This window comes from Tachypleus tridentatus, chromosome 2, assembly GCF_004210375.1.
Source record: "Tachypleus tridentatus isolate NWPU-2018 chromosome 2, ASM421037v1, whole genome shotgun sequence".
In the NCBI taxonomy this organism is placed as follows: Eukaryota; Metazoa; Arthropoda; class Merostomata; order Xiphosura; family Limulidae; genus Tachypleus; species Tachypleus tridentatus.
The window spans coordinates 136,169,276-136,183,804 of record NC_134826.1 but is presented as its reverse complement, the minus strand read 5'-3'; the positions used below and the strand labels follow the sequence as shown (position 1 = coordinate 136,183,804).

Genomic DNA, 14,529 nt, shown 5'->3' with positions numbered 1-14,529 from the left:
TAAAATGACCAATCAAATGACTAGTTCTATATCGTACTTTATTTAAATATATAAATTTTATAATTCTGCTAGCTACCTAATCGCTCTTTATTACATATCAGCCAACAGTTGGAGTCGTGGACAACCTTACTGTCCAGTTTGTGGAATTACTCTTCAACCCCACGAGCTTGAGGAGCACGTGCAAGTAGAAATTGAAAGCTTGGAAGAGTTTTATCGGCAAGTCAAAGTTGCTTTTAATCCCTTAGTGTAAAGTGACTTTTAAATAATCATTTCCGAAATGTGGTAATAAGTGATTGGTCAAAGTTCCTTTTAAATGTCAGGTTAATGTTGTGCACATCAGAAAATGATACGGAGTTTAGGTTCGTTTAAGCTTACTGAAATATCGCAGAATATTACGACGTTTGTTTCTTAGTGACTCTGTAGGAACCTTTTAATTTAGTAACATTTATATATGTTTTGAAAATCAGTGTAAATGTTTTAGTTCATGTTTACCATTTTCATATTTTGCAATCATTTTAAAACGAAATAAACTCGATTTTTTGGTTCGATTCTTGAATTGTAACTTTTTCATTAGTTATGTGTTTAAATTCCTCTCAATTTGCATGTTAACATCCGTAGGAGAAATTCTTTTGCTCGTTACTCGTGTATGTTCTGGTATTTATTCAGGCCTTTGTATTAACGTTGGTAGGTTATACTCCCTTCAGTTACCTGTGTTTTTCTGTGGTAGTTAGTCAGGCCTTTGTATTAACGTTGGTAGGTTATACTCTCTCTAATTATCTGCGTTTTTCTGGGGTTGTTAGTCGGGCCTTTGTATTAACGTTGGTAGGTTATACTCCCTCTAATTACCTGCGTTTTTCTGGGGTAGTTAGTCGGGCCTTTGTATTAACGTTTGTGGGTTACTTTTCCTCTCGTTACCCGTGTTTCTCTGTAATAGTTAATCAGTTAACTTCTCGAAGACTGTAAACATGTGTTACAACCGTTATCCAACTGATAAAAGGACGCATGTCACTGTTTACTTTGGTAATGCATTATAAAACTTAGCAGTCACTGTGATTAACTCAGAGTAAAATGTCTGGAGCAAACAGTAGCGTTCACTGGTTCAACATGCACTACAGCCAAAGATCCTTAACTGAAGTCTGCCATCTGTAACATTAAGTAAATCTATCAGTTTATAAAGTAATTACGTGGATTCAATGTTTGTATGAAGACATCATGTGGATCTCATGTGCATATGAAAAGATCAAAGTGGATCTATGGACATAGGATGAAATCAAGTGAATCTTATGATTGTGTGTAGAGAGATCACATCGAGCTAATGAATGTATAGAGTGATCGCGTGGATGTATACGAATGTATAAAGACACCACAAGTATTTTAGTGATACATAAAAAAGTGGATTTTTATGGATGTAAAGTGATCGCATGGATCCTATATATGTTTTAACTGATCACGTGGATCTTAAGAATATATAAAAAGATCATGTAAGTTCCATGAATCTGTAAAACCAAACACTGCTTGTTTAGTAACTTCCTTACACTGTCTTTTCGTAGACCTTAAGACCGTTTTGGTTTTCAGGGGTAAAGAATGGGGTTCAATGAAAGAGGAACGTCACAAAAGGGTGAGTCGGGAGTTTATGCTTAAAGTAGTTTGGAGAACTTTACAAATGAGCTTGTCGTTTTGATATGACTGACTATTTATTTATAAATGTTGTTAAAGTATCCGTCCCTACTGACGGGAAAAATTTATTTACGTTAATTCTTTAACTTAACTTATTTCATGTACTTTAAAAAAAAGTTATTTGTATAAAATATTGCGGTTGTGAAAATCAACATTTGGCATCTACATTATTTGGGAAAACAGGCACGAATAATGTAAATGCCAAATGTTGTTTTCCAAAGCTCCGCACGCAGGCAAAGCAGCACGGGAAGCGGCCGCCATAACCAAGAGACAGACGAACGCTCGGATAACGATTAGTAGCAAAAGATACACAATATCTAACTGTACGCCAGTTCGATTTCCTTCCAAATTTCTTTTCTTACCACTTAACAAATTAATTTACAAAACACACACACAAAACAGTAGCTTCGATATTACGCTATTCACTAGAAGCTAATTGGTCAAAATAAAAGCTGAACATTACTGAGAATATTCAAGAGCAACTTAGGCAATTCGCAATGTTTATTTGTTTGTGTTTTTTTTTTTTAATTTCGCGCAAAGCTACGCGAGAGCTATCTGCGCTAGCCGTCCCTAATTTAGTAGTGTAAGACTAGAGGGAAGGAAGCTAGTCATCACCACCCACTACCAACTCTGGGGCTATTCTTGTACTAACGAATAATGACATTGACTATTACTTATAACGCTCCTACGGCTGAAAGGGCGAGTACGTTTGATATAACGGAAATACGAACCTGCTACTCTAAGATTACGAGTCAAGCACTTTAACCATCTGGCCATGCCGGGTCAGTTGGCAATGTTTTTTATATTCTGGATCAGACAGAATATAGGTGTTGCCCTCATTCGGCTGTCATTGTGAGTACTATTAAGTTTATTTGAATTACTATTATTTAAATGTCACACAGGAAAAAAAAAAATTTCTTTGTTAAAATAATGAATGGACGTAGTGCGTGTAAAATATCAAATTAAAGGTTTAGATTATTAAATATAAAAATCATATCACTTCGTATAAAGAATATAAAATGAAATTTGCAGGGCTGAACTAAAAACGAATACTCCCAGCACTTGTACTTTGAACGCTGTTTGATCAGAGGAAGATGATCTTTCAGAGAATTTCAAGTCACTGGCATAAGTTAGGTTGCACTTGATTGGTTGACGCCAACAAGTCTCTGGCATAAACTACGCTGTTCGTGATTGGTTGATGCCAGCAAGTCTCTGGCATAAGTTAAGCTGTACGTGATTAATTGGCGCCAACAAGTCTCTGACATAAGCTACGCTGTATGTGATCGGTTGATGCCAACAAGTCTTTGGCACAAGCTACGCTGTACGTGATTGGTTGACGCCAACAAGTCTTTGGCACAAGTTACGCTGTACGTGGTTGGTTGACGCCAACAAGTCTCTGGCATAAGTTAGGATGTACGTGACTGATTGATATAAACACGAGAAGTGTTACGTTTGAATTATTCATGACGTCAGAAAAACAAGTAGGTTCAATATGTCTTGATATAAAAATGATAAAACCCCTAGAGTCCGAGCTCTTTTGAAAAATGGGCTTTTCTTTGTCACAAGTAAACTGAAGAAGAAATGTCTACCTTTCGAAAGGGCACGGCTTATAGAAATTTTATCAAATGATTATTGTTATAATAGGATTCCTATCACTTTCGTGATACTTTATGTGTTAATTTTTAGTATGCTTGATAATTCAAAATTTTTCTAAAATAACGTTTTATTAAAATAATCCACGACAGTTTTTCGCCTTTTGTTTTAAATATTACAAAATAAGAAAGATTTTAACAGGAGAGTATATCAACACGTTATTGTAGTCAAAATAGTGTACCTGATAAAAATGTTATTGTAGTGCCTTATAAACACATTATTGTAGTCAGCATAAAGTACCTTATAAACACATTATTCTAGTTTACTCGGTATTTAAATCATGAATTTTAAAATTAGGTTTAATCACCATTTCTCTCCAGTTCACCCCTGATGTTTGTCACATGAAACACTGTGGATCGCGACTTGCAGATCGAAGACCCCCAGTTGCTCGGTGGGAGGTAAAGACCTTTAATAGATTTCTCACGTTTCCTCGAAGCACAATGTTTTGATGTTGTATGTTTTATTGATATTTGTATCGTAATACAATTGAAGTTATTACACTATAAATATACGTTATAAAACAAAAAAAAAAGTTATAAACTTTTCATTCGTTTGAAAATTCACTAACTTTACTTTCGTATTTAACTAATTCAAGTGGGAACCATATTTTACACATCGTTGTGTGTCAATAATAACTTACGATGTATTTTTATCTGACGTTGTTTTTCATATGTATCCCATTTCTTTCTTCCCTGTGTGCTCTTTCAGACATACCTCCGAGTGAGATCGAATCGGCACGTGCGAATCAGCAGTGAGTAGTTCTTGTTTTGTCTGAAAGTAGATTATGTGTTTAACAAATAAGAAAAATGTGGGTATAGTACTTAATATTAGATGTACAATATGTTGCTCTCCAAAATGGCTTCTGTTTGAAGACGAACATAAATTAACTGAAATAGTAAACCATTGACGTTATTCTCGTGCTTAATTGAAATAGTATGACACTGACATAATTCTCGTGCTTTTGTTTCGTGCTGCGCAGGAGTTTCAATTTAAAGGTACTGGGGGAAAAGAATGTTAGTGTTAAACACAATCATATTATGGGTAACTCATATTAACACATGCACATAGATTATATGTGTAGAAGTAGAAATTATTATCTCCTGAGTTAGAAAATGCCGTAAAAATAATGAAAAAAAATGATCCATGATTCGGGTAATTTTACGTATGCATGCCGTGAATTTAGTTGTCACTCACTCCATTGAACAGAACTGAGACTCAACAATGCACTGGTGTGAAACATACATGAAAATCATTTTCACAAGTGGATTACAGAAACAGTATTTCAGACAAGGAGAATCAGTGCCATTGAAGATCTGTAAAACACGTACCACTACTAAGACTAACTCTGGCACTAAAGGCAGATAGCCCTCGTGCAGTGGCCCGGCATAGCCAGGTAGGTTAAGGTGTTCGACTAGTAATGTGAGGATCACAGGTTCGAATCCCCGTCGCACTAAACATGATCGTCCTTTCAGCCGTGGGAGCGATATAATGTGACGGTCAATCCCACTATTCGTTGGTAAAAGAGTAGCCCAAGAGTTGGCGGTGGGTGGTGATGACTAGCTTCCTTTCCATTTAGTTTTACACTGCTAAATTAAGGACGGCTAACGCAAACAGCCCTCGTGCAGCTATGCGGGAAATTAAAAGACAAAACTGGCACTACGATAAAGTCAGTTTTACGCTGGCTGAAGAAAGTGTATCCCAGTTGGACAGCGGTACGACTTCGGACTTACAAAGCTAAAATCAGAGGTTCGATTTCGCTCGGTTTACACAACAGATAGCCAGATGGGGCTTTACTGTGAGAACACGCATACACTCGAGGAAATTACTGAAATGGAGGATTGTTTGTTTGTTTGTTTTGAATTTCGCCCAAAGCTACTCGAGGGCTATCTGCACTAGCCGTCCCTAATTTAGCAGTGTAAGACTAGAGGGGAGGACAGCTAGTCATCACCACCCATCGCCAACTCTTGGGGTACTCTTTTACCAACGAATAGTGGGATTGACCGTCACATTATAACGCCCCCACGGCTGAAAGAACAAGCATGTTTGGTGCGACGGGGATTCGAACCCGCGACCCTCGGATTACGAGTCGAACGCCTTAACACGCTTGGCCATGTCGAGCCCCTGAAAGGGAGGAATAGATTTTGTTAGCGAAAATTAACAGGCATATTATTGTGGCGACAGTGTTAATTCTCTTAGAATAGTAACTTCTTAAGTTACGATGTCGTTCATACCATGGTTTGACAAGGGCTTTATGCTTTATCCTTTTTATTTTGGTAAACTCCACTGATCCACAATTGTTGTACAACCAGTCACGTGTCTTAACACGTTAAACCTGTGGATACTGATTTTGATACTTTCTCCTTAGTATATCATACAAAAAGGGGAACCGTGTTGTTAAGTGTTACAGATGGTTTAACACTGACAGTCGACTGTATCGATCGGACGGTTCTGTAAAATGACATCCTACGGTTATCGTACTGGATTGAAGACAACTGAGAAGAGTTCCGCAAGTGACCGCGTGGTACAGGGAATAATTAGTTTAAACCTCACTGTTGAAATATCTCTGTCCCTCCCCTCGTGAGTATGCTTCTGTTATCAAGTGGCCGAAATTGATATTTGTCTTAACAATGGAAATGGTTTCCTCTTCTGTTCCCCTGTCAACCGGAGAGCACTCGGGTCATGGTGACGACACACAGAGTGTATTTGTTCAGCTGCGTTTATCCTGTATTTGGTGTTACCTTGAAATATTCGAGAAACCACAGTCGAGCGCGATACAGTCCCAGCGCCTTCTGGGAAGGGGGTACCGAGATGTACAATAGGGTCAAATGTAAAATAAATTTGAATTTTGATTAATAACTGGCATTGGTACGAGGAAAGACAACGCCATATCAGTGAGGGGGGGTGTCGGGTTCCTCTGGCCCCGATCCTGGTTTGATAGAGAATCAAAGTTACCTGTGAATAAAACTTTTACATACCCTTGTTGTCTTGTGCTAAGGCAGAAAGATCAACAACAGATGGCTTGAGGGAAACTTTAGAAATCGGGGAGAATTAACCGAGTAATTTATAGAAGAAAACCCTATTTTAGCCGTCTCTCTGATACGTCCGTGTTAGCCCTATTTTTGAAGCAGCATATTAACAAGTAGAAATTACAATCACGTCATTTATATGTAAAAAATAATGAGTAGTTTTTTCGTGTTGTTTTTTTAAATTTCGGGTAAAGCTACACTAGAGCTATCTGCGCTAACCGTCCCTAATTTAGCAGTGTAAGACTAGATGTAAGACAGCTAATCATCACCATCCATAGCTAATTCTTTGGCTACTCTTTTTACCAACGAATAGTGGGGTTGCCTGACACATTATAAAACCCCCACGGCTGAAAGGGCGAGCATGTTTAGTGTGACGAGAACTCGAACCTGCGACCCTTAGGTTACGAGAAGATCGCTTTAACCAATAATAAGTAGTAGAAACTAAAAAGTATCAGATTTGATACATGACTGTCGGGAGTCTTCATCCTTAAAATAATATTTTTTTTCCTTTTTTTGTAACCTTACTTTTGAAGTAATTTACGTATCAAAACCTTCTATCATATAGTTTATAAACTAGTAGGCTTACAAACATTATTAATTAAAGTCCCTTGATTTAAAAGGGACTTCTTACATCACCAAAGAAGTAAGTTGTAAAACATTTTACTCTCTTTTCCTCGTTCTAGCACGAAACTTGAAGCCTAGAAGAAGAACTCCAGACGTAGTTCTGCAGGACATGACTGAAAATAAGGTAAGTGGGGCCTCTAATCAACACAAACACTCTCAGAGTTTAATGGGATATATTTTAATTTCACAGAAAAAATCCTAGCTTTAAAATATTGTTGAAAAGAATTTCGGATGAAGTTGTGTAGAAATGTCTTTCTAATACGTAAATAAATGAAAATTCAGTTTTCACTTTATGGGTAGGTCCTTTTGTTATAAGAATAGGGAATATATATATCTTGTGTTTATTATGTATGTATTATCATCAGCGGTTTCCTGAACTTTTGTCTCACTGTTACTCTCACTTCAAACTGAGTTTCTTGGCCGATACTTTTCACATCAAACATTACAGTTGTTTTCTTTAACGTTAAATAATTTTATCTTCGTACAGTTAAAATTATATTGACGTACCACTTTCAGGATCACGACATAGGAGAACACAGCTTCGTCGAGAGTATGGACACTGGACAAAATAGTGAGTTGTTTAGGGACTTTTTTTTGTTCCTTTAAGGTTTTCGTATGCCTAAGGTAAAAACTGTTAAACTTAGTACAAGAAAGATTAGATAAATGTATTTAGAAATGTGACACGGCTTCACAGTTGACAATGTGCTAAGTAATATTGAATCAGTTTATAACTCCCTTTACGCCAAGAAAACAAATCTTCAAATGTATGTTCTTAAGTGTGTGTGTTTAGCATTGGGCTCCATGTGTGTAAGTAATGTATTTTTTAAAGTGTATATGTTCAACATTGTGCTTGGTGTGTGTAACTAAAAAACTGTGTAATCCTTTGTTTTTTCTCTCGCAATGGACCGTCTCTCTATAGCTGTTCCTAATTTTGAACAGATGGGCTAGTGGGAAGACAATCAACAATACCCACCGCCATCTCTTAGGCTACTGAAATCAAATAGTGGTATTTCACAATCACTTTTATAGCGCACTCAAAATAGCAGAGTGCCTTTTTGTTTCTTCGCTTTTTCTTTAGCAACTGGAAGCTCACTCCGGGCACACTAGTTTTTGACCACACCCGGATCGCACGTTTTTCAGCGTACATTATTAAGTGTGTATATTCAGCATAAAACTTCATATATCAAAGTGGATGGATAAAGAAGTGGTTAAGGATGTGATGGAGATACTTCCTTCATAATATCAGCCCTTTTACAGAAAAGAGATTGAATCAGGTGGACTTGCCTCCTCCATGCTTATAGGCCCCTATAAAGAACGTACACTGAATCAGGTGGTCTCACCTCCTCCATGCTAACAGCCCCTATACAGAACGTACAGTGAATCAGGTGGACTCACCTTCTCCATGCTAACAGCCCCTATACAGAACGTACAGTGAATCAGGTGGACTCACCTTCTCCATGCTAACAGCCCCTATACAGAACGTACATTGAATCAGGTGGACTCACCTCTTCCATGTTGACAATCTCTATACAAAACGTAGACTGAATCAGGTGGACTCACCTCTTCCATGTTGACAATCTCTATACAAAACGTAGACTGAATCAGGTGGACTCACCTCCTCCATGCTAACAGCCCCTATACAGAACGTAGACTGAATCAGGTGGACTCACCTTCTCCATGCTAACAGCCCCTATACAGAAGGTACACTGAATCAGGTGGACTCACCTCCTCCATGCTAACAGCCCCTATACAGAACGTACATTGAATCAGGTGAACTCACCTCCTCCATGCTAACAGCCCCTATACAGAACGTACATTGAATCAGGTGGACTCACCTCCTCCATGCTAACAACCCCTATACAGAACGTACACTGAATCAGGTGGACTCACCACCTCCATGCTAACAGCCCCTATACAGAACGTACACTGAATCAGGTGGACTCACCTTCTCCATGCTAACAGTCCCTATACAGAACGTACATTGAATCAGGTGGACTCACCTCTTCCATGCTGACAATCTCTATACAAAACGTAGACTGAATCAGGTGGACTCTCTTCCTTCGTGCAAAGAGCCCCTATACAGAACAAAGAATAAGTCAGATGAGCTAAGAATAACAAAATACGAAACGCACAAGTTTAAAATTATAGGACATAAACGATTTGTACCAATATTGTTCTATAAGTCGAAGCAGTCATTTTGTGTGATTTAGTAAAAGGGATTGTTCGTATAAAGAACATTGCTAATTTAGTTTATTTCGCACTAACCCTAATACAGCTCTGCGGTAAAACGTAACTGTATGATACCAAAGAGGTAATCATGTACGAGTAATGCGCTCTTGTGTCTTCGATACATTTTCTACGTGTTTTGAAATACGTATTTTTATCTAGTATCTAAAAACAAATCCATTTTATGTTAAACAATATTGTATGATTCTGATAATATATGTGTGTTAGTTAGTTAGAAATTGAACACCATTGGCTACCTGTTTTCTGCCCACGACGAATATAGAAACGCGATATCTAGCGTTATAAGTCTGCGGACCTGCCGATGTTTCACATTTGGGCCTGGTAATATATTTGTATATTACTCTGAGTATATGTATAGTTAGTAAATGTAATGTTTCTTATCAAATATCTACTTCTTGCGTTAATAAATTGTTATTTTATCAAATACTTGCTTATATAGTTATAAATTATTATTATTTTTATGTATAAATTATTAAGTCATCATTTTTATTAATTATTTATAATTATATAGTTACTACATTCAGAGACAAGACATAACCTGTTAAATACCCTCCCTAGAGTTTATCACCACCTACTGACTTGTACATCAAACGTTTGATCCATACGAGTAGGATTATTACAGGTTTTAACACTCTTCAACACATCAAAAGTTTCGAGTGCAAGTAGGATTTTTACAGCTCTTAACGCTTTCCTACACATCAAACGTATCGAGTGCAAGTGGAATTATTGTAGGTCTTAACACTGACCTACAGTTCAGTTTATCTTTTTATATAACTCTACAATATAAGGTAATATCTAACATGTTACATAGTAAAGTATTATGGTGAGTGTACGAGTTATTCAAGTTCTGCTCTGAAATCTAACCCTCGACTTCTTTTAATCGTTTTGTTTTTATTCATTTTCCCTTTCGATGAAAGTACTACAGCTCGTTCACTAAATTATAATAGGATGTTAAATCTAATAATTGAAAATGGTACACATCACGGGCGTCAGTTGGGAGATAACAGAATAGGGTCGGACTTCCCCTCAAGCTCAGACTGATCAGGCCATAATGTAGAATACCCGGCTGAATTGATGGTCAGCCTTCTTTGACCCCCTTCCCCAGACTTTTTTTTTTTTAATGACGCGTCTGATATAAACAAAAGAAGAGTAAATAATAATTCGAATTAAGGGTTAGTGAGAGATAATAAATCACGTTATTATGACGTGTTCTATCAAATTCATATTGTTCTCGTTTCAAGTAAGGATCACGAGGGATAATGAAAATGCACGTTAGCAAGTGTTTTAACTGGCTGCAATCTCTTGTTCACCTCCTAGTCTTGTCAGAACACATTAAACATGCTCGCCCTTTCAGCCTTTGGGGCGTTATAATGTAACGGTCAATGCCACTATTTGTTAGTACAAGAATAGCTCAAGAGTTGACGGTCGGTGGTGATGACTAACTGCCTTCTCTTTAGTCTTACACTGCTAAATTAGGGACTGCTAGCACAGATAGTCCTCGTGGAGTTTTGCGCAAAATCCAATAAAGCAAAGAGATAAACTTGTCCGAACAACAATATTTCTTCCGACAGAGGGAGGACAAAAATGGATGGTAGAAGTACAAATGGTGGATACTAAGACCTCAACTCGATGTAACAGCGAGAATGGTGGAAAAGATACATTTATTGTAACTAAGTGTACTGTTTATTTATCTGTAGATGAGAAATGTTACCCTTACTACGCTACAACTACAACCAGTTTTAGTTTGTCCTATTAGACTGATTGAAGAAATACATACAGATTAAGAGCCTTCCTTTAAATCGTTAATTTTTAACCAGTATGATGTAGTTTATTAAGCCTTATTATTTTATTTATTTATGCACAACATTGGCAATAGTAATAATTTAAAGACAGAGGATTTTACATTTATTGCACTAATACACAACAACAATGGGTTTCGTTATATTTCTTCCAACTTTTACATCGGGGGTTTACGTTTCCGTAGAGAAAGATCCCGGAAATGGAGTTTCTCTTTTTAATTGATTATTTCATGAGAATTATTTCTGCTAGAATATTTTAATTTTCTTTTTAAATACTTTGTATAATGAACGTCCTGCTATCTAACTAAACTTAACATTTTTTAGCTTTTCTCAAAAACATTAATATTACCTTAATAGTTATGACGGAACGCTTAAGTATTATATAATAACAGAAAATAGAGTTTGGGCTAAAACTACGTCAGGATCTAAACAAACAGAGGAATTGTGTTAAAACACCTTAACTCCACATGTGGCCTACGTGTGGATCTGAATGTATAGTTCTAAGGATTTAAAACAACTTCAGTAGTTACGTATGGATCTCGGTAAACAGTGCTATAGTGTTTAAACATGCATTAGATATGTGTGTGATCTAATGTGATCTACATTTGAATCTGAATAAATAATATCCTGGTGTAAAAATACCTTAATTAGGGGTGTGTGTGTGATCTACGTTTGAATTTCTATTTTTTCTATTTGTTTCTATTTGTTCTAAGCAGATAGCTCCACATTGGGTTGTCTGCGTTGTTATCGCTCCTAGTGTTCAGTGCGAATCTGTCAAGCTTTACACTGAAGCAACGAAACATTTGTAATTAATAAAAACAATCTGACAAACACATTACTAGATTGTTTTTAATACTTTATTAATATATATATACTATTTGACTTCGGATATGAACATCAGACAATGAAATTCATTTCTAAAGTTCGAGATAGATGGATAAACATAGATATTAATTGTTGAAGACAAGGTACGTTTTAATCGGTAATATAATTATTGTATAATTTTAATTTTGCTTTTAGAGAACTAATAAACCAAGAGTCTTTCTTGGATGTCTTTCAACTCACAGTTCCCTCTATTTTGGGCCCGGCATAGCCAGGTAGTTAAGGCACTCGACTCTTAATCCAAGGGTCGAGGGTTCAAATTCCCGTCACACCAAACATGCTCGCCCTTTCAGCCATGGGAGCGTTATAACGTTACGGTCAATCCAACTATTCGTTGGTAAAAGTAGCCAAGAGTTGGCAGTGGGGAGTGATGACTAGCTGCCTTCCCTCTAGTCTTACACTGCTAAATTAGGGATGACTAACGCAGATAGCCCTCGTGTAGCTTTGCGCGAAATTCAAAACAAACCAGCCCATCCATTTTGTACGCTTTTTATCCGGAGATGATCGTTTTATGTTTAGAAACTATTAACAGTTTTACTTAACAGGTTTGTGAGCTTAATTATAACAACAGTTTTAAAGAAAGCAGTTTATAGCATATAAGGTAAAACAAAGAAATTGACCATGGTTTTGTCACGAAGGTCGTGTGTTGTAACGAGTAGGAAAACGTCCCTCACATAAACAGTGTTTTTATTAAATCTTCTGAAAACATGCCTGTAATCTGAGCTATTCAATTCTGTGCCTCACTACGCTCCACTGCTCTGAATGTATGTTTTACACTCCGTATTTTGATATTGTGTAGAATTATTTATTTCAGTGGCGATTCCGTCTCGTGAAATTGGGCTAAACATGCGATTAGTTCCCATGAAATTGTGATTGTTTTTTTTTCCAATGTTGATCTTGTTTTAACCCATTACACGCTGTACTAAAGACTTCTCCATCTATGAGGTTTCCAGTATCACACAAGGGCCGAGTTTTTCCTTTTCTTCTCTTCAACATGTCGTATCAATCTATTCCAACAAGTAATTCTTAATTCTGGTACTTTCCAGTCGAGAATTCCTACTTTAAAAACTTCCTATGACAATACTTTTCAACGTCGGATATTAAAAATCCAGACATTCTTGAGGCAACTACCGAAAAGAGCAACTCACTCAAGCGGCAATAAACTTCTCGTAAGCCTGACGACGGAACAGCGCACTCGGAGTTCAGTTACAAGATTCCTCTAATTTATGACAAGCCAAGGTGCGGAAGCTACCCTGAGTGCTAGAGTCCAGAAACCAATGTAGTGCATGTATCCTGGAGTTGCTTGTGGCGCGTGAGTGTGTGTGTCAGGGTACCGATTTTGAGGAGATTTCGGTTGCTCAATGCTTATTGGTGATGAATTAAAGACAATTTCCTCTGCTAACATCCGCTCTGCCCGAGCGTCCACTCCATTGATTGGTTTGTCATTTTATACCATTATTACATCGTTCTAAGGAAAGGACAAAATAAAAATAAAAGATTTTCTAGTCGACTTTCCAATATCCACTTATAAATACACCAAGACATTAATGTAAGAGCAACACTAGTAAATAATAGTGTTATCTATAAAAGTAACACAGTAGACTCGGGTATTTCCATTATTAAAAAACCAAAAACGTACGTTTATCGCTAACATCAAATGGCATCCGTCCAAACAAATTCTTGTATATTTTACACCGTTGTGAATTTTATTATATTTTACAGCTGTGGAAACAGATTCGTGCAAGATGCCAGAGACTGAAGAGAACTCCACTGTGTATCTTTTGGCGCATGGTTGCATACTTATGGTGTTATATCAATTAAAATTTGGATTCGCTAAATTCTACCTCCTGAAAAAAACGAGTGTTGCTTCGATAAACTTAAATGACTTTGAATATCATTTTATATAAATTATATGTGAATAATAGTATGGTTTTTACTTTCTTAATCTTGTGTTCAGCAACATTCGACTCGCCAGCACTAAAACAGAAGACCCTTCACCAGAGGCTAAGTAAGTATCTGCACGTCTTGTTATATATTAGCACAGAACAAGCTATGTGCCCTCACTAATTAAATATACCTTTTTACTGATAAAGATTAGAATATATTGTGTTATCAGCTAGGTGTACATTCGCTGTTAGCGATATTTTCGGCCGTAACATAGATGTAGCCTCATGTATAGACGTTACCTACATCAAGCGAAAACAATCAATCGTTGACTGGGCAGTTAGTATAGCTGAAAACATTTGAATGTATAATAGGCTTAGTGAAAACGTTTAGACGTTAACTTTGATTAGAGTTTATGTTCCAGTGTAGATTTTGATCTACCAAATTAAAACACAACTAAGTTTTCTAAATGTTTGTTAAACTGTACTAATGAATTAACTAAATAAGTGATTTTCTTACAGTACGGTTTCATGTGTAAACGCAAGAATATAATATCTTTGTCGGATGTTATTTATATTGTTATTAATAGTTTTTGTAGGACGTTTGTTAAATTGTTATTAAATAGCTTTGTTATATCCATGACTGACAACGTCTTTCGTTCAATATCACGGTTCGGCAGGTCAGCTGGGATACAGAGGTATAGCAGCTCACATCAACAACATGAGTAACAACTGTTT

The 14,529-nt window shown here is 36.8% G+C and overlaps 1 protein-coding gene across 1 annotated transcript in view; it reads left to right on the top strand.

Annotated features, from left to right (window-relative positions):
• LOC143245613 (uncharacterized) overlaps positions 1-13,920 on the top strand; it is a 14,557-nt gene extending 637 nt beyond the window's left edge. The window contains exons 2-9 of the mRNA XM_076491968.1: positions 73-246; positions 1,576-1,618; positions 3,651-3,728; positions 4,039-4,081; positions 7,040-7,104; positions 7,497-7,551; positions 13,631-13,682; positions 13,866-13,920. Of these exons, the coding sequence (XP_076348083.1) occupies positions 73-246; positions 1,576-1,618; positions 3,651-3,728; positions 4,039-4,081; positions 7,040-7,104; positions 7,497-7,551; positions 13,631-13,682; positions 13,866-13,920 (565 nt within the window). The remainder of the gene's footprint in view (positions 1-72; positions 247-1,575; positions 1,619-3,650; positions 3,729-4,038; positions 4,082-7,039; positions 7,105-7,496; positions 7,552-13,630; positions 13,683-13,865) is intronic.
• Positions 13,921-14,529: the final 609 nt, after the last annotated feature.